Raw genomic sequence first — 19400 nt, forward strand, 5'->3', positions numbered from 1 at the left:
CTTTCAAAATCGGGAAAACAGCAAGAAATTTAAAAAATAAGAGATGAGAATGAATATTGGGAATATCAGACACTTCAGTGTTTTGTACCTGATCTGGTTGAATGCGAATCGTAATAACCTCTTCCCTTGCAGTTGGGGTCAAACCTGGGACCACAGGACAGGGTGCTTGGTGCTCCGAAACATCCATAGCTTTTGCCAAAGCTTCAGCTTCCTCACGTTCAACTTCCTCTTTACATGTCCCACCATCTTCACTCTTGGAACTGGCTCCTTTTAGCAAAACAAAAGAAGAAAAATATTTTCAGACTTTTTACCCATACAAGATAAAATCTGGATTCATTCCTAAACACTATCAACTATCACTGAGATATCAAAATAATATACATTTCCTAATTGGAGACAACAAAAAATAGACTAATTTATTCATTAGGTAAAACATTAAAAGTATCTGACTTAGACATGCATAGACATATTTTGAGACCATCCCCTTTTAAATTTTCTTTTTTATAAGGTTGTTTGATAAATGCTACATTTGAAAAACTAAAGAAAATTTAATTTATGGACAAAAATATGAAGATTGTAAATAGTTGCATCATATAAAGCATTTTTTATAACATTTCGGAGAAAAGAAAAGAGGGAGAATTCTTTAACTTCCACTCTTCAATCATATAATAGAAAACTCACCACTTTGTACAGAATGACTAGGAGATGATTTGGGAGAGTCTGCAACTTCCGACTTGAAAGATATTGGCTTTTCATCTTTATGCTGGGATGCTTCCTGAGAGAAGTCTAGAAAATCATCACTGCTGATTGACTCCTGCTCAGACACGGTGTGATAGTGAACTTTACCTGCACTTTCTGGGGTGTTGGGTAGGGCTGCTGTGCCAGACTTTGGGGACATCATATCAAAGTCTGTCGTACTCATAGCAACAGGAACATGACAGCGGCATTTACAACAAGTGGTAAATTGATGATTGTATGGCACGGAGGGTGAATTTGATAAGGGTTGGTGGTTTGGGGACGAATGGGCAGAAGGTGGGGGAGGTGTTGTGGTTCGAGGAATGTCATTTTCAATCACTCTATCTTCTTGACTATGACTTAATGGTGGGGGCGAGTGGGCTTCCTCAACTGATAAAACTAGATTGGTTTCATGCTGGTTCAATAAAAGATTATTTTCTGAATAATCATCTTTTTCAATAGTTGTATCTTTAGAACAAGCTTCATCCACATCAGATAAAATCATCGGCATAAATGCTCCTGTGCCACCTTCTACCACAACATTTGTGTCTACATCTAAAGTTTCTGAGGTATCTGTTACTGAGATCAGGGGTATTGGGCACAAGGATTGCGTGGGAGGTGTGTTGCGATGACTGCGAGGTAAGTACTGCGGCGAAGATTCTTTGGAGAAACTTGTGTGGCTTCCGTCAACTGTGCGTCTTCGGATTGTTGGACTAGAAGATTTATCTCTTTTGGGAACTCTATCACCTTCAATAGTTCTCCTCCTCAAAGGAATGCCAGATCGTTTTCTCGCAGGAGGGCTTGAACTTCCTAAACGCAAATTCTGACTTAATCTGTTACTCAGTTTTGCATCAGGTAGAGGATCCACGACTAGACTTTCTTTTTGTGGTTCTGGATTCTTCTCAGGTGAATTGACTAATGTTGGAGGAGGTGCAGAAGGTTGAGCTGTTTCTTTGTGACTCCTTCGAGGAATGACACGTTTCAACTTCCTTTTACCTCTCTGTGTAGGTGTGTTTGGAGGAGCACAAGGCACTGGCGCAGAGCGCTCTGATGAAGATGCCATATCGACCTCACTGTTATTATCTGGACCTAAAGTCACTGGAGAGTTGCTTCTAGGAGTTGATGATGGTGAATCAACTGGTGTATTCCCCGTTAAATCATACTTCCCTCTTTTCCCATTACCATGCATCAGTTGATAAACAATGCGTTCGGATAATTGAAAGTCTTCTACAATTCTGTCTAATTTTCTACCAAGAGATGCAACAGAACTGGAGTCAATTTGTGCTAGTAAGTCCTTTAATTCTGTGATTACTTTCTGAACATGAGCGCCTAGTTTAGCAGACAGAAGAAAAACACGTCGTGACATGCGGGCTATTCTCATATGACTGCTACACACTGCCTTTACAGAGAAATGTGCCACTGACATTAGTCTTCCATAGTTGGTAGATGCCCCACTTTCATCCTGATGTATACTCTCTTCAAAGGAACCTCCTGACGCTGCTGCTGCTGCTCCATCAAAACCATTTTCATTTCCTGTGAAAACAATTATGGTAAATCACTGTTAATATTTACTCAAAATATAAAAATAAAATCTCAGTCAGTGATAATATTAACATAAATCCATATAAACCACGCCTATACCCCACTTTCTCAGTCTAGACACTGCTTTATCATTAAAGATAAACTGACAGAATCAGTTAAACAAACAAACAAAAAATCCCTATAAAATATTATTTTTAAAATCGAACCAAAGCCTTATAAACCCTTATCACCAATTGGGGTTTATCCGAGATAAATCTATGAAAAGCGAAAAATTATAAATGAACCACAATAGACGTTCCATTTTTTGGAACAGGAACCAAATTCATTTTTTTCTGAACATACTAAATTACCTCTTTTATTTATCTTCTTTTATATTTTCAATCTGCCCATTTGACCACTTTTCTACTTAACATGTCTCACAAATATCAATGATTTATTGCTGCTTTTCTGCAAATAAGAGATGGTTATACCATGGTGTAACTTTTAAAACGCTTGCCTATGGATTGAAATAATACAGGCTCCATGTTATCCCATATATGGGCTTTTTAATGTGATGAAAGAATATATTAATATTAAAAAGTGGATTGAAAAAAAATATGAACCAGATTACAGACCTTCCAACCTTCCCATAATGAAAAGTGAATGCTATGAGCCTAAAAAGTGTATTTTGTCCGCACACGAGGAAAAAGTGCAAAAATTACAGGGAATCTCTATACAACATATAGATAAAATCTAATCTGCTAACTGATACATAGAAAGACTTCAGGCTTGAGGATTCCTAATGTTTAAGAAGGTTTTCTTTTCAGTGATATTGAAATTTATTTATTTGATCAGTCAACATGTGAAATATTTCAGAAGTGAATATTCTATGATATTATAAATACTTGAAATGACATAATCAAATATGAAATGGACTCCACTCACCACAATCAGCAGCGCCTGCAGCGTGGATACTTTCTCCTGGGCCTGGTACAAAACCAGCAGGGAATTCTTCCAACAAGCGATCTATGACGTAGAGACGACCTAGCAACCACTGCCATGGCACAGACTCTATGCTGTAGTCCTCTGTGATACACTTCAATACATAGTTCAAACCATCCAAGCCACTGTTTTCTGATGGTGGAGGAAATTAAATGTTTTATTGAAATATCTAAAGGTACCAATTTTTTTAATGAAAAAAAACAAAACAAAAAAACCCCAAAACATCTATGATCTTGTGCAACATACTAATCATGTGTTTGTTTTTGTTTTTAAGGGTTTTACGGCACATGCAACACATTTATGTTATATCAGCGCCATTAAAAAGGAAGAATATGGGATAGTAAAAAGTTCTAGGATTGCAATTTAAGTACACCCAAGAAAAGTTAAGACAAAGGGGATCGGGAATTGGTTCAAATAGGGAACAGATGTAAATTTCAAGAGCACACCATCAATGTACTTAGTTTGAGATCACCTAAATGTCTCACCCAGACACCATCACAAGATCACACTAAAAGGAATACACTCAAATGTTTACATTATACATTCAAAATAACAAATACAACAATACATAACAGAGAGATGGTTTACAAGGAAAAAAATATCATCGCCCAAAACTATAACTACACATTCGACTGTTTCCCTCCCAGCCAAGGACCCTGGTCAGGGTCAGGACGAAACTAAGTAATCACATTCCAAGACAAAGACAGAAAGCAATTGGAAAACAGATATAGGGGGATAGAAGACACAGCAAGTACCTCCCTGCCCACTATGGGAGGTCAGGAACCCCACCCAGAATCATCATGATGTGTAATTTGAAAGTTAGCATGCATCATCTGTTAGTGAAAAACTGACGAGGCAATTAAAGCATTCAGTCTGTGACAGCTAACACTCACACAATCACTATGATCATGTCATAGGTCTCAAATCAGAATTTTCAGAATGGAAGAACACTTCACAGCTTTCAAGGAACACACATTTTATAAGAAATAAGGCAAAGCAATATGCCCCAATCAATGACAATAATAGTAAAATATATAATTATCGATAATATGAATCAACACTATAAAAGAGGAAAGATTATTAAAGACCTCACATATAAGGATAAACCCTTGTACACTGGACAAAATAAAACTAACAGAACTTACCTATATACAACAAAAATAGTGGAGATTTGAGACTCATGAACAATCTGGCGGCTACCCCCAACCATAATAGCCTACAAGTCAAATTGATGGCCCATGATACAATATTTAAAGAAAGGTTTGTAAGCAAAATAGGATATGAAGTGAGTAGAAAAGTGCCAGAAGACAATAGAGAATAAAAAATTTTTTTTCGCGGCGGTGGTGGGGTTTGAACCTGCGACCTTATTGGTACGACAACTCCGCCTGGCAGGTGAGAGCGTGGCTCTACCGTGTGAGCTATCCACGAACACAAAAATATTCGTTTCAAACCCAAAGTCATTTCTAGATCCCTCTCTCACCCACTTCTTGAGACCGCCGATTCGTTCACCACCATCGCAAAGTAATTTTGACCAGCAGTTAAGCTTAATAGCCAATATTCTCAACACAAACATATAACATAGAAACGATTGAGACATTGAGTATGCTCCGGTGTATGGGGTGAATTTTTAATTCAGAAAAGTGAGTGAAGCAGGCACTTATGTTGGTAACAACAAGATATGAAGTGAGTAGAAAAGTGCCAGAAGACAATAGAGAATAAAAAATTTTTTTTCCCTGCGGTGGTGGGGTTTGAACCTGCGACCTTATTGGTACGACAACTCCGCCTGGCAGGTGAGAGCGTGGCTCTACCGTGTGAGCTATCCACGAACACAAAAATATTCGTTTCAAACCCAAAGTCATTTCTAGATCCCTCCTAGAATGAGGGATCTAGAAATGACTTTGGGTTTGAAACGAATATTTTTGTGTTCGTGGATAGCTCACACGGTAGAGCCACGCTCTCACCTGCCAGGCGGAGTTGTCATACCAATAAGGTCGCAGGTTCAAACCCCACCACCGCCGCGAAAAAAAATTTTTTATTCTCTATTGTCTTCTGGCACTTTTCTACTCACTTCATATCTTGTTGTTACCAACATAAGTGCCTGCTCCACTCACTTTTCTGAATTAAAAATTCACCCCATACACCGGAGCATACTCAATGTCTCAATCGTTTCTATGTTATATGTTTGTGTTGAGAATATTGGCTATTAAGCTTAACTGCTGGTCAAAATTACTTTGCGATGGTGGTGAACGAATCGGCGGTCTCAAGAAGTGGGTGAGAGAGGGATCTAGAAATGACTTTGGGTTTGAAACGAATATTTTTGTGTTCGTGGATAGCTCACACGGTAGAGCCACGCTCTCACCTGCCAGGCGGAGTTGTCGTACCAATAAGGTCGCAGGTTCAAACCCCACCACCGCCGCGAAAAAAAATTTTTTATTCTCTATTGTCTTCTGGCACTTTTCTACTCACTTCATATCTTGTTGTTACCAGCATAAGTGCCTGCTCCACTCACTTTTCTGAATTAAGCAAAATAGACAATGTAAAGTGTGTACATGGATGCATTTTGATTCTTTACTATAATTACCTGAATTAACGATCTCCCTTCCAACAGCCAACTCTCCCTCCTGGCCTTTGACCAGTTCCACTAAAGTTGAAAGCGAAAGTTGATTTGTGCGTCTGGAAATATAAGATTATAAATACAACGATTAATCGTGTGTGAGTGAATGTAATTAATGTACAGAAGCAGATGAGTGCAATGAGTAAGGAATTTTAGATATTTAACCTCTATGCAATTGATGTAATGCGCTTTCAGGCCTGGCATAAAGCGCCATAGAAATCTTCTTCCTCTTGTTTAATGACTTTATGATGACAATGGACAAAGGTAAAGGCAAAAGATCTTAACATAAGATTATAACAATACACATATATACCTGTTTCCATCTGTGCATTTCAAAATAATGGCCTCTACTATTGGCTTCAAGATTGCCTGGAGTCTAACTTGCTGATCTGAATCCCTGCATGGCGTGTATGCTAACAAGGTTCTTAGAGATCTCTGTAAATTTGACCAAAAAATAATGGATATTAATCAATGTTTTAAAAAGCAAGGAGTAAATCAATCAAAATGAATTAGTAACAATAGGTCAGTGAAGCAATTCAAGAACCAAACCCATAATTCAACTTTAAGCAATGAAGTTTTACAATTAGACAGCTGAGATGACAAAAAACAATTTGCTCTGAAATATGATTGTAATAAAAAGAGCTGAAGAAAAGAAAAAGAAAATCATTTCTAGAAAAATCTTTTATTTTACACAATTCTAGACTTTAGAAAAGCAACTACATTTTTTAATTAAGAGAACATAACTTAAAATTGGGAGTTTTACTTACTAAAGATGCAACAAAGACTCTGTAGACTGGATCTGCACACATATAAGCCAAGATATCACAAGCTGTTTGTAGCATGGTGTGTGTGGCAGCTGTCCTGACCACACCACCAGATCTACTGCTACTACCTCCTCCTTCCTCTGACCCTTTTAGTAATGCTGACATGATTTCTTTGGTCAAGTGCTTAAGACCTGCCTCTCTTAGTGACCAGTTTCTTGATAAAAGACACGAAACAAGTTCAGAACCCAAAGCCTGCAAGTATAGAAATGATGAAAAATTCATTAAAAGGAGAATAACAACTACCATGTTACCTTTGGTCATGGTAAGCATTAAGAGTTCATACTAATTTTTGAATAAAGAAATATAATCAAAATTTTGCTCATTACATACTGAAAAAAAATGTTTAAAATGAAAGAGGTTAACCTGAATTTAAAAAATGAGCCAGGGTCAAAAATTAAAAAATAAAAATGAGCCAGGGTCAAAAAAAAAAAAGAATAGGGGTTAACCAAACGTTTATACACCAGTCCCCCCCCCCCCCCTTCCAACCCCCTTTTTTAAAAAATCAGTTGCATTCACCCAAAAAATCACGTGTAATTTCAATGCTGCCGCCCCAAACTTGCTATAATTTTTTTTTTCCTTTTAAGAAAATGAAAAGCTCATTAGTAAAGACATGTTTAAACCACCAACTACATCAGCTTGTTGCAAGATATATTAGGAAGGGATTTTAACATCTATTTTATAAAAATGTTAAAAAGGGTTGGGAATCAACATTGTTCCGAACAGCTAATGTAAAATTTTTATAATCTGAGAACGGAATTACTAGCAAATCTTAAAATCATAAACCTATATTTTACAGACTGATATGCGATTAAGTTGCAAATCTTCTTTTTATTTCAGGCTAATTCTATAATCCCCTTGACTCAAATTAATACGAAGAAAATCTGCTAGGTCGTAAAACTCAGTCCTTTTAGACATTTGACTTTTCATTGCAAGTAGAATTTATTCTAGGTAATTCTAGCATATCCACAGCAAAAATTGATGATGTTATTTTAAATATCTCTTGATACAATCAAGTAATAATAATCTCATCTGCAATGAGGAAATTATGACGTAATTTTAAATCTCTCTTGATACTTTCAAGTAATGATAATCTTTCTTATCTCTCCTTTAAAAAAATAGGATTGGGGATCAACATTGTTCCGTTTAGACAATATTAAATTTTTTATCATCGAGCACAGAATCACCGACAAATATAAAAATACAGATCAGTAGTATAATAAATGACTGCCTGTTCCTAATAGCCTTTATTTCTCCGCAAATATTAAGGATTCTCCACTAGTACATTTAATTTAAAAATTAACGGTCACTACCCTTAAAATTATCTCCCCTGGATGATTAACTTGAGTTTTTGTGTGATAATAATTAAGATAGACTTTTATATTACATTTATCAAATATGTTCAATTATTAAAATCAGTAAAAGATTTGAGATGCATATATACACTTTTAATGGCATTTTATACATAATTTATGCAAAAAAGGGACTACCTACAGTACATTAATGATGTTATTTTGAGGGATCTAATAAAATAAATCAAATACCCTCAGTATTCCAGGAATAAAGATAATAAATCAAAGTTTCATGTTTTACGGTGCTCTAATTTGAGAGAAAAATTTGGGAAAATCCGATTTAAGCAGGATATTTGGCAGGTATGTTATTATTATTGTCTAAAATCTCACCTCGATCCAGGGAGCCGCAGTCTCCTGGTGTTCTTCTGGAATAGCTTCGGCATAAGGTAATCTTTCTTCCTCTGTGGAAGTAGTCTGTGGTGATGATGCTCTTGTGTTAGGTGGTACATTTGGACCCTCATTTGGATTTTGTGTACTGTGAGAAAAAAAAAAAAGAAGCCATTTGAAACCACACAAGACAGTAAAGATCACTTAATCATCTTAACCCCCGATCCTCGACCGCTGTATAAACGTAACACACCATTCCCAACTGACTTACGCCGCAGTCGTTTAAGTGTAACACACCTTTTCCAAGTGACACGGGCATCAGTTGTAACAGACCCGACCTTGATTCAGTAAAAATTCCATTGTGTTCTTTATGAAATAAAAGCCAAAGTTTGATTGGTTGATATTATTAGTTTCAGCCAATCAGCAAACCGTTTATTTAAGCTGTTTGGGTTGAGTATGAAGCTAGTTATTGACGTAAGAAATGACGCGATCAAACCCGAGTGACGCTATATGTTAGCTACGTCATTCAAACTTGCTAGGCAAGTGCTGGGAACCGGTCGTTATTTCCGGTTGACCCCAATGCGGTACTAGAGTTAATTCAGGTTTTATAAACTCAATGCAAAATTTCACGTTGAAATTATTTATATTTTCTTAACGCAAAGTATTTCAAAAGCTTTTGTTTTCTAAAAGACAGTTAAAACATCAAATTTAAATTCAGCTGAACTTTTAATTCTTAAATTAGGCAAACAAGCAAGCTTATTTAAACATTGCATAAAATCAAATGTCTTTGTTTCACAAACCTCTTTATTTCTACAGTTGTTGTTTTCCATTGAGCTCGACACAGGGGACAATTCAATGGATCTTTTTGGCGTCTGCATTCCTCAAACCCTGAAATATAATAACATGAATTAGTGTTTCAATTATTTAACTATATTTTCACAATTACTCTTTTTCCTCATCCAAAACTCATCAAAATAATTAAAAAGATTCAAAAGAGAAAAGTCAATAGACGAAGTCTCGGTTTCCATAGAATCTGTATAATTAAAATATTACATGTATTGCTTAATTTAGCTTTGCTTCTATTTTCTGAAGATCATGATAAAAACAAGATATGATAGCCATCATGATATCCAAGACATAACATTCTGTGTATATGATTTATTACACCGTTTTGTGTTAAACAAAAGTTATGAACCAGATATTTCAACTTACACACAGAAATGCAGTGGTGATGAAGTCTATTTTGACAGCCATTTTCACACTTGATCAAACTCTCCCCCTCCAACATTTCAAGGAGACAGATTGGGCAAGTTTCCTCTTCTTCACGCATGCTTCTATTATGGACATAATAAGAAAGATCCGGGCTATTAAAGAGCAGGGGAAAATGCACTAATACGCACAACACAAAGACATTACAGAAATTATATAAGGCTAAATAAGAAAAGTAAAAAGGTTGAAAAAAGTGATAAATAATCCGTAATACATCTGCAATGTCAGCATACGATGACACATTTAAATCATGAGAGTGGGTGTTTGTTGATTGGAGGGGATCAAATATCACAATGGCAGTGGAGCTCGAGTTGATAATAATGTTGTTGTAGATGTGATGAAGATGATTCAGGACGGTGGAGACGATGATGAGGCTGATGGTTGGGAAAAGACGATAATGATGATGATGATGATATTAATAGTAATTGAAACTGACAGCGGAGCTTATGGTAGTTGTTATCATAGAATCGGGAATGATGATGATGGCAATGACTTTTTAAACAAAGACGACTTTACAAAAAACTCCAAAAATACAAGTTTCCATAAACTGAAAGAGAGAAATAGATAGATAAATAGAGATAAAAAAAAAGAGAGAGAGAGAGAGAGAGAGAGAGAGAGAGAGAGAGAGAGAGAGAGAGAGAGAGAGAGAGAGAGAGAGAGAGAGAGTTATTGTTCAAGCAATTTAAGTTTATTTATTTTTAATCTGTATTTTAATATTGTTGTATTTATTCTTCTTGTTGTTATTGTTTTAAAACATATTATTGCAAATTATATTGGTGAATATAATATAAGCAATTTAGGCAATCCTAAACTTGGTATACGTGTGAGTATTGCACTGTGCCACATAATTCCTTCATGAAAAAGGAATAAATCCCTTATCACAAAAGGTAAGGAAAAGATAAAACAATTAAAGTTAAAAAATCTCTTGAATTATCGATCTGGAAATAAAAATATTTCACATGAACATACCCTGTATCACTCTCTGATGGAAGTCTGTTGCTGTACAGAGTGTCACTGGATTTTTCACTATCTCCACTTTCCAATTTTGAAGTCTCCTTCTGTCTTTGAGAGGGTCGACGCTTAGCAATGCGAGACTTGCGTCGTTGGTGATAAATGCGAAAGAGGCTCTCAACCTTAGTGTTACATGAAAAGAATTTCAAATTATAAATTAAAATATCACACCTGCCGATATCAAAATTTTAAAATGACTAATTACAAGTAAAGCCGATCACATTGTTCCAGCTCAACATTCTCTCCTTATGCAATCTCTTCTACACGACAATCATACAAGTCATCATATAATATAATTTAGCTACAAATTACTCACAGTTTGCATTCTCTTTGAACAAAAAAATTTTGACCGAGATCTTGAAGATGCAAAATTCAATCCACTTTTACATAAATAAATTGTTCCAAATCAATGTTTAAAAATGAAATTAGATGCAGCTCATTTCAGAACCTGGTAGACCAATAAATATAAATGTTGAATTTAGTTAAGACTGAATCAAAACTATGTTTTGAATATTTCGCCTTTATAAAAGAAGACACCCCCCCCCCCCCCCCCTTCAAAAAGAAATAAACAACCCCCAAAACACCCAAATATTTTTAGAAATCAAAAACTGATAGGAAAAATCTTCCCCTCTACCAAAATATGGATTAACACAATTCTATTGGTGGCCAATCTCTCACAGAAAGCAGTCAGAATAACTTGATTGTATTCAGTCAGGAAGACTAACCTCGTAGTTTTTTAAAGTCCTACTCCAGAGACAGGAATCATTTTCCCCCACCTTGAAGACTCTGAGCATAACGAACAAAACATGAACACAGTGTGGTCCACGACCGCAGCTACATGTCTGCAAATAAGAAATAAAAATAAATCTATTTTATTGAAATTGATTTCAATAGCTCAACTGGTACAGAATTGAACTCAATGTAAACCAACCAGATTTAAATCAGAGTAAAGAAAGTGCTTTTTTGGGGAGATTTTTGGTTCCTCTAGGCATCTAGCAACAATTGGGTAGCAGTCTGCTAGATCTGCAGAAAGTACATTGCTACAGACTAGTAGCCTACACTATTTGAAGATTAGAAGCATTTCTTACAGTCTCTCTAATGTCAGGAAATCAAGATAAACTTCAGCCCATTTATAGTTCAGATGATCTACATAGCTAATGAAAATGAAAAACACAAACTACCAATATTAAACATTCCAGCAACTCCCTTCTAAATAAGGCATCCAGTGCCACCTAGTTCTAGTGAAATGTAAATCAAATGGATTAAAATATTTTGGTATTTTGTTTTGTTATAAAGAGTTATGATCAAGACCATACAACCATGCCCTTATGTATATATATATATATATATTATATATATATATATATATATATATATATATATATATATATATATATATATATATATATATATATATATATATACCTGAGAGAACAAATTGGCTTAACATATGAGGATGATAAAAAATCCCATTACTAATACCTCCAGCATATATAATCACCTGTGGTCCAATGATGACTCGGAATTTATGGTCAGGCGAGTCTCCACCGATGAGGAAAGAATTTGGGCCTGTCAGCTGGAGTAAATAAAGTCTTGCTCTTTGTACACGCTCAATGCGTTTCTTGGTTACGTCTGTATTTGTCGAAACATCTACAAATAAAGATTGATTTGAAGTGCTTCTCCGACCGGTTTGGACACTTGAATTCGAGTGTGCTTGTCGAAACTGGTGAAAAAATGATCACAACATTAAAGACATTGTCACTGTTGAATAACAATTTGCATAATGTAATGTAAATAATATAATACTCTAAACAATTTGAAATACAGACAAAACATAAGTAAAACTTCTATGTATGTTTAAATATAATGCAAGCTGACAGTTTACTATGTTCCATCCCAATGATAAGGTGTTGAAATGAAATTTAAATGTTTCCAAAATGTACCATGTAAGCAGGGATGAAAGTAAACGGGGATCAATTTGCATGGAAGACAGACAGATGAAGCCAGTTTGCCTGAAAAAGATGCTAGTATAAATTTTTCGTGATCTGTGACTCGCCACTTGAATGCCAACCTTCCCAGATTGAAGAGTGTACTTAATTCTATGATCCTAAAAAAAAGTTGTTTTTTTTTTCGCAAAAAAAAAAACAAAACCCCACAGGATTTTGCCCGTACGACTGGAAACAAAAGTGCAAAAATTGAGCAGATGCAAAATACAAAATTTATGTAAAAGCTAACACCAAACCCAAATCAAAATAAAAGATCTTTTTCATTTAAACACTCATTCCCAGCATTCTCTAATTATAGAAATATCTGGGCAGTTATGGAGACACCAAGATAAGTCATCGAAACACCCCAGAGAAGTGATCAATAGACCCCAACAATGGTACTTGTTTTGACTTTTGTATTGGTATAATGGGTTGTAGTAGCTATGATGGTCCAGTGGTGGTAGTGGTTGTGGCAGTGCCAATGCTGTGATGGTGGTTGTAGCAGTGGTGACTACAACGTCTACCAATACTGCTTTTGGTTCAAATATGGGAAATACCCATCTATAATATATAATATACAAGTTGAATAACCCAAAAGATGATCTTAATACATTTATTTTGAACCTACAGCGTTCTTACAGCTCCCCACTTAATAATAATAATTTAAAAAATAGACTCATACAATATATTAAAGAAAAAAAATATAATAAATTTTAAAAATCAAAATAAAGTACAATGCAGCACAAGAATCTCAAACACATGTAAATTCATGTTTTAATCCCCTACTTTCATTGTACTGGCAATACAAAAACCTCAAATATTATCGGAGGCTAACACGGAATTCTCTAACAAAATGGACATTAACTTTAGCTTTTGTTGATAAAAGTCTTTTGCCTTATGGTTGTATTGAGAGGAAACAAAAAATTGCCAACGCCCTCTCTATATATGTGGCCTTAAATGTATTACTAATGCATGCTTAACATATTAAGCATGCGTATATGGAGTATTATTGTGTGTGTTTAGGGTGTGTATGCAAAACCTGTTTGATCTTTGTCTCATGCACATGACGCCTCACTCTAATATGTACCAGTAAGTACCAGCGAGGCAATGATGACACCATGAGACTGTTACTGTTACTGTAATTGTATCAAAATCAAAGAAGTGATTATGGGTAGGGAAAATGGGGTGAATATTGAAGAGTGAGGAGTGGTAGGAATGAGGTACTGGATTCGTAGGTTAAAGCAGACTTGCCAAACCTTCATATTCCAGAAGTGGAATCAGAACGTCAGAAAATAGGAATTTGAGACAAAAAATAGGAATCTTTTAACAATGGATAATTCGATATCATAGGAATGATTCCGCCAAAAGTGGAAGGGTTAGCAGGTATGTTAAAGACGTCGCATGCCGAGCGTGTAATCCACAATGGGATGTGCTGGTTTTGTCTTCTTATCTACCACACGTAAAGGGGAGTATTATTCTACCTGTTATTGAATGAAACAAGACGCACTTAAAGCTACACCTCATTGTAATGGGACCTCACAGAATCAACCCACGTTCCCCCCCCCCCCCCCCCCTTATAAAATAAGCTTATCATAATTGAATGCAACTCATGATGTGAACGGTTTTAGTGAAAATCAGCATTTCATAACCAACTGAAAAGATAAATATAGTACAATATGTGATGCAAAAGCTGATGTGTCCTGTGTAAACAGATCAAATTTATGACAGAAATTTTAAGAGAAAATTAAAATAGCCTCCACAGGCCTGAAGCACCTGTATTTTCTAGTATTAAAAGTTAACAGACTAGTGGTGCAATTCAATAATGATAAAGCCTGCGAAAGAGTCAAATGCCGGCAGGTGATTATTATAATAACTAAAAAAAGAAATTTCCAGCATATGTCGGTGAACTTTCACCCATGTATATAAGTAATTTATGTACAAACAGTTAACCACTTATTTCATCTTTAAATACAGACTAATGAATAATTTTCCTTTACCATATACAGCAAATGACATATCTTAATATTTTTTTTCTCCACTTACTGAGTTAGAAGGTGAAAGCCTTTTCCGTCCGGCAGGCACTGCAAGGCCATTATTAACAACTTGTCTTGTGAAAGCTGATTCTGTTTGACCATGCAGACTGCCTCGACGTCGAAGGGTTACAGGTATCTGGAAATATTTTTTTTTAAAAAGCACTCAAGTAAGTAAACAATATTTCATAATGAGCAAAAAAAAAATTACTCTTATCTTTTCACATAAAGTCTTTTCCTTCATTAAACAAACTCAATACGAAAGAACATTAAACTGAGATTTGGGACCCACACACACGTCATATTATCTCCATTTAATGACAACGTTGAGAAAATTTTTTTTAACTTGGAATCATTAACATTCCAATCTCAAATCTATGAGTTGTGATTAATGTTTTCATATTCTTTGTAGCTGTAAAACTGAATGAACAATTTCTTCAAACTACCAGTAACAACAACTTCTTGTCACAACCTATTTTGTCCATTGACGTTTGACATGCAAGCCATGACATAAAATACAAACTTACCTGAGATGCTTGGACACCTAGTTGTTGTGGTGCTTGCTTTTGCATCTAGACAAAAAAATTATTTTTTTTAATCGAGATGAACTCAATAACCAAGGTCTTGAAAACTTTTTGTGTGTGACTGAATGACCTAATAATACGGGGTTGCAATTGTTAACATGAAAAATTATTATTTTGGTATTCATGACACATTTCTATTAATTATTAATTCAATGGCATACATCACAATACTTAAGCAAACAGACATAAGTAGATAATAACAATAATAATAATAATAATAATAATAATAATAATAATAATAATAATAATAATAATAATGATTTTCTTTAGCACTTAAATACATGTAATTGTAGGTCATTCAATAATGCAAGACTATACTTTAAAATTGTTTGCGACAACGGTATCTCACATCAAAAAGATATAATGTCATTTGGGGCCAGGGCAAGAACTGTCATTAAGAGAAATGTGGGTTTTTATGTCTTATAGTATTTCAAATGTATCTAAAATAGGGTGCAAATCTATTTCAATTGGCCCCAACACAAACACAACAAAATAAAAAGAGAAATAATAATATAAAAGAAACTGGCAAAATATGAATTAAAAAACAAATTAACAAAACAAAAAAACACTTAACAAAAAGAACAACAACAATAACATAAGAAAAAATATACACACTACCTTTCGATGTCTATTTTTTTCCATAAATTCTCTTTTCCATGGAGGAGGGTTAGGCACTTGATCCTCCTCTTGTGTTGTCTTATTTGATAAATGTCTTGCTTGGTTTGGATGAGCAAAGTCAGATTCATGCCTGTTGATAAAGCATTGAGTTTGACACAAAATTTTCAAGGACAATAAAAACAAACAAACCCATACCATTGGTCTGTTGCACTATCACATGTTGGGAGTCCCGATAGCTCAGTTGGTAGAGCAATACCTTCACACGCAAAGGAACTCCGATTTTTTTTCTGACCCCCCTGCCCACCCAGAAATGATTGTGAAGCAGGGTCTGTAAGATCTGGCAGAAAGTACTTTGAGATAGACTTGTGTCCTATCCAAAGGGTAGCAAGCAATTGCTGTTGTCAGTTTCATGCTATAGAAACTGGGATAAACTCTGGCTCCATGACTCCATTGGCCTAATGGTTTTGAAGAACTATTATAGTATGTCCTGCTTTTTATTGTGCTCTCCTGTAGCTCGGCAATGAAATTTTCTTCAATCTTGTGGCTATAACTAAAAAGGATTCTTGTACTCTTAGAAAATGACTTATGATTTCTCTAAAATTGAACATTTTAATTTTAAACACATGACTGCAACATTTCTTTCACGTTCACTCTTGGCTTTAAAAAAACCCCACTTCGTTGGCTAATAAAAATTCTTTTCATTTTCTCAATGAGATTAGCAGTTCGACCTTAAGAAATAAAAAATTATCATTATCGTCAAGACAATCTTGATTCCCACATCATTAAAAATTAATTTCAGCAGACTAAATGGGTACTGATGTGAAAATGGATTAAAATGTTTTTTTTTGTTGTTGCTGTTTTTGTTTTGTTTTTCTTTTTACATTTCTTAAGGGGTTCCCGGTAAGTTAGGGATATGAAAATAAAATGAAAATATAGGTTTCTCCTAAATATCAGTGAGTAATAATTTACCTTTATGGATTGGATTTAGAGTCGGTTCATTTTAAATCTTCATAACTCTGTCTTTCAATTAATTAGATGAGCCTGATGATTGTCGTCTGAAGACAAATCTTAAGTTTCCATTATTCCCCACAGCTTTCAACTTCCATAAACTCCTAACTATCTGAACCTATACTTAAAAATATTGGATTTACAGGCTTTATAAATTACACTTAATATAGTAGAAGGAGGCAATTTCTGTGATAGATAGGCCTTTTCTTTGTAGTTTAGTCAGTGATAGCTTATGTTGAGAAAATGAACCACCATAACCACATTTATAAGGGCGTGTCTTTACAATTAAAAATTACTCTTTCAATTCATGAGATTGCCTGATACCTGCTCAAGTTAATCTTAAGTGGTTTTAAACATTTCAATTGACACTGCAGTTTGACAATAATTAAACATGATAATAACAACATGGTAGGGATAGATAGATAAAAGCAAGTCAACGATAGGGGGTTCACAACTTTTGATTTTAATTTCTATCCCATATCCTAACAGCAACCGCCTGCCTGCTGAAAATCAAATAACCATTTTCAGTATTATATGCCATTTTACCCCCATGTAATTAAAAGAGTAGTAAAAGTGTGGCAATATGAATTAGATTATAGTTAAAGCCAACAACTGGTGGTAATCGAATCACCTATAACATACTGGATATATTGATGAAATTCATCGCTGTTGCATTGCCAATGACAGTGTGTCATTTCCTTCCATTTGAAAAGAAACTTATTCATGTGATGTGGACAGATTTCAACAAGATGGAGAGCTTTGAAGCATTTTAATTCTAATTTTTAAAATGCAGGTATTCTGGTTTGACAGGCAGATATTGCCTCCTTTGCCTTTAGCCTTTATGATAGAAATTATTCCTCCTGCGTCACCATATTATAATTTCCAACTTCTTTTTGCTTTCAGACCAAAAACTTAAAATGTACATATATATATAATAATAGTAAAAAAAGAATACACAGTTTGCTCCTTTGTGATATGTAATGTAATGTTGTAATTGTAACGACAATTAATTTAATATTGAAAATATATTGTTAATTGAATGGTAACTGAGTAGTTGCAAGTGATTTGTAGCAGCAGTAGAGGTAAAATATGAATTTAGCATTATAAATATGGACAAAAGTTGAATGTGACCAGCACATCAATATCACTTGATTATAATTATAATTATAGTATTATTTTTAAAAAATTATTATTAATTTTAATTTATTACTATACAATTAGTAGCTTTGTACTTTTGTGATAAAAAAGTTATTTCTAAAACAATATACTATCAGTGATTAATTTGTAGCAGTAGTAGAGGTAATAATATATGAATTTAGCATTATAAGTATGAATAAAAGTTGAATGTGACCGGCATATCAATATCACTTGATTATAATTATATTATTATTATACAAATAGTAGCCTAGTACTTTTGCGATAAAAGTTTTTTTTTTCTAAAACAATATACTATCAAGGTTATTACATACATTGATTATTATATTAATAATGATTAGCTAGAAATGAATAGAAAAATAAATTTAAAATAAAATATAATATAATTGTTTTACTTTGCCATATACAGATACCAATACTAATATTATATCTATAGAATTATAATATAGGCTAAATAATCTGCTGACAAGAATCTTGATACAAATGCATTTATGGAGGAGGGGGCGGGGCACGCAAGCCAAAAGTAAGTTGGTAACTCACTGGTTCGCTGATGAATCTTGTAAACGTTTGCTCCTGTCGAAAACGGTGGGTTCACGCTCTTCAAGTCTTGGACTCGAAACATGTCTTAGGTTCTGTCTCCACTTATGGGGACCTTGAAAGTGTTCTTCCTTCGATGCTTCACCGTGTTCACCAGTGTTTCCAAATTTGGCCGAAGTTACTAATTCCTCCGAAAAAACAGCATCCCTTTCAACTTCATCAACTTGCATTTCTTCAAGGCCCTCGTCGGGTAGCTCGGTTTGAGAACTCGACGAGAGACAAGAAGCCATCTTTGAATTCTGATAAGAAGTTGCTTCAAGGCCACAGTAACATCTCTTTGTTTCATTCGATGTCCGTCCCCACAGTGGAGAATCCTTTGTCTTTTCACTCCCTGAGATGAAAAGGAAAATCGATGAAGTCTTTTATGTCCCCTTTTCGATCTCAGGGTCCCCAAAATATTGATTTCTCGATAAAAGTGTCGCTTCCGGTCGGGGAAGCCTCCCTGTGTTTTGATCCGTTTTGCTGGAACTGACTGAGACGTGAGGAGATTGTTGTTTCAGCCTCTTTCTGGATTTTCAACCTTGATTTCTTGCTATATTTAGCAACATTGTCATCGATATTATCATAAATAATTAAAAGTTGTACACTTTTTTTCCAACCTCTAGTTATATTTATTGAATTATATCATAAAATGAATATACAACTCATTTGAATATATTTTTGTCTTTCTGATAAACTTTACCGGGATGACGAGAATAATCCGAGACAAGATTTTCCCATTATTTCCAGATAAGGGAATCCTTAGGGCAGAAACAGCATGGGATCTCCCGC

General features: G+C 34.8%; 2 protein-coding genes across 2 annotated transcripts in view; one reads left to right on the top strand and one right to left on the bottom strand.

Moving 5' to 3' along the window:
* The window catches only part of LOC144962793 (mitogen-activated protein kinase kinase kinase 1-like), a 39854-nt gene extending 20727 nt beyond the window's left edge, over positions 1–19127 (bottom strand). The window contains exons 1-16 of the mRNA XM_078896052.1: positions 18573–19127; positions 15870–15999; positions 15195–15239; positions 14681–14806; positions 12154–12375; positions 11378–11494; positions 10611–10774; positions 9585–9706; positions 9173–9260; positions 8376–8520; positions 6640–6888; positions 6186–6307; positions 5840–5931; positions 3202–3390; positions 682–2268; positions 89–267 (exon numbers count right to left, since the gene is read on the bottom strand). Of these exons, the coding sequence (XP_078752178.1) occupies positions 89–267; positions 682–2268; positions 3202–3390; positions 5840–5931; positions 6186–6307; positions 6640–6888; positions 8376–8520; positions 9173–9260; positions 9585–9706; positions 10611–10774; positions 11378–11494; positions 12154–12375; positions 14681–14806; positions 15195–15239; positions 15870–15999; positions 18573–18859 (3864 nt within the window). The 5' untranslated portion in view covers positions 18860–19127. The remainder of the gene's footprint in view (positions 1–88; positions 268–681; positions 2269–3201; positions 3391–5839; positions 5932–6185; positions 6308–6639; positions 6889–8375; positions 8521–9172; positions 9261–9584; positions 9707–10610; positions 10775–11377; positions 11495–12153; positions 12376–14680; positions 14807–15194; positions 15240–15869; positions 16000–18572) is intronic.
* A 141-nt stretch (positions 19128–19268) lies between these two features.
* The window catches only part of LOC144962795 (uncharacterized), a 45252-nt gene continuing 45120 nt past the window's right edge, over positions 19269–19400 (top strand). Inside the window, exon 1 of the mRNA XM_078896053.1 lies at positions 19269–19400. This exon is cut by the window's right edge and continues 181 nt beyond it. The gene's annotated coding sequence lies outside the window, so the exon portion shown is untranslated.

Source organism: Berghia stephanieae, chromosome 1 (assembly GCF_034508935.2).
Source record: "Berghia stephanieae isolate SIO BIC M18660-M18661 chromosome 1, UCSD_Bste_1.3, whole genome shotgun sequence".
NCBI classification, from domain to species: Eukaryota; Metazoa; Mollusca; class Gastropoda; order Nudibranchia; family Aeolidiidae; genus Berghia; species Berghia stephanieae.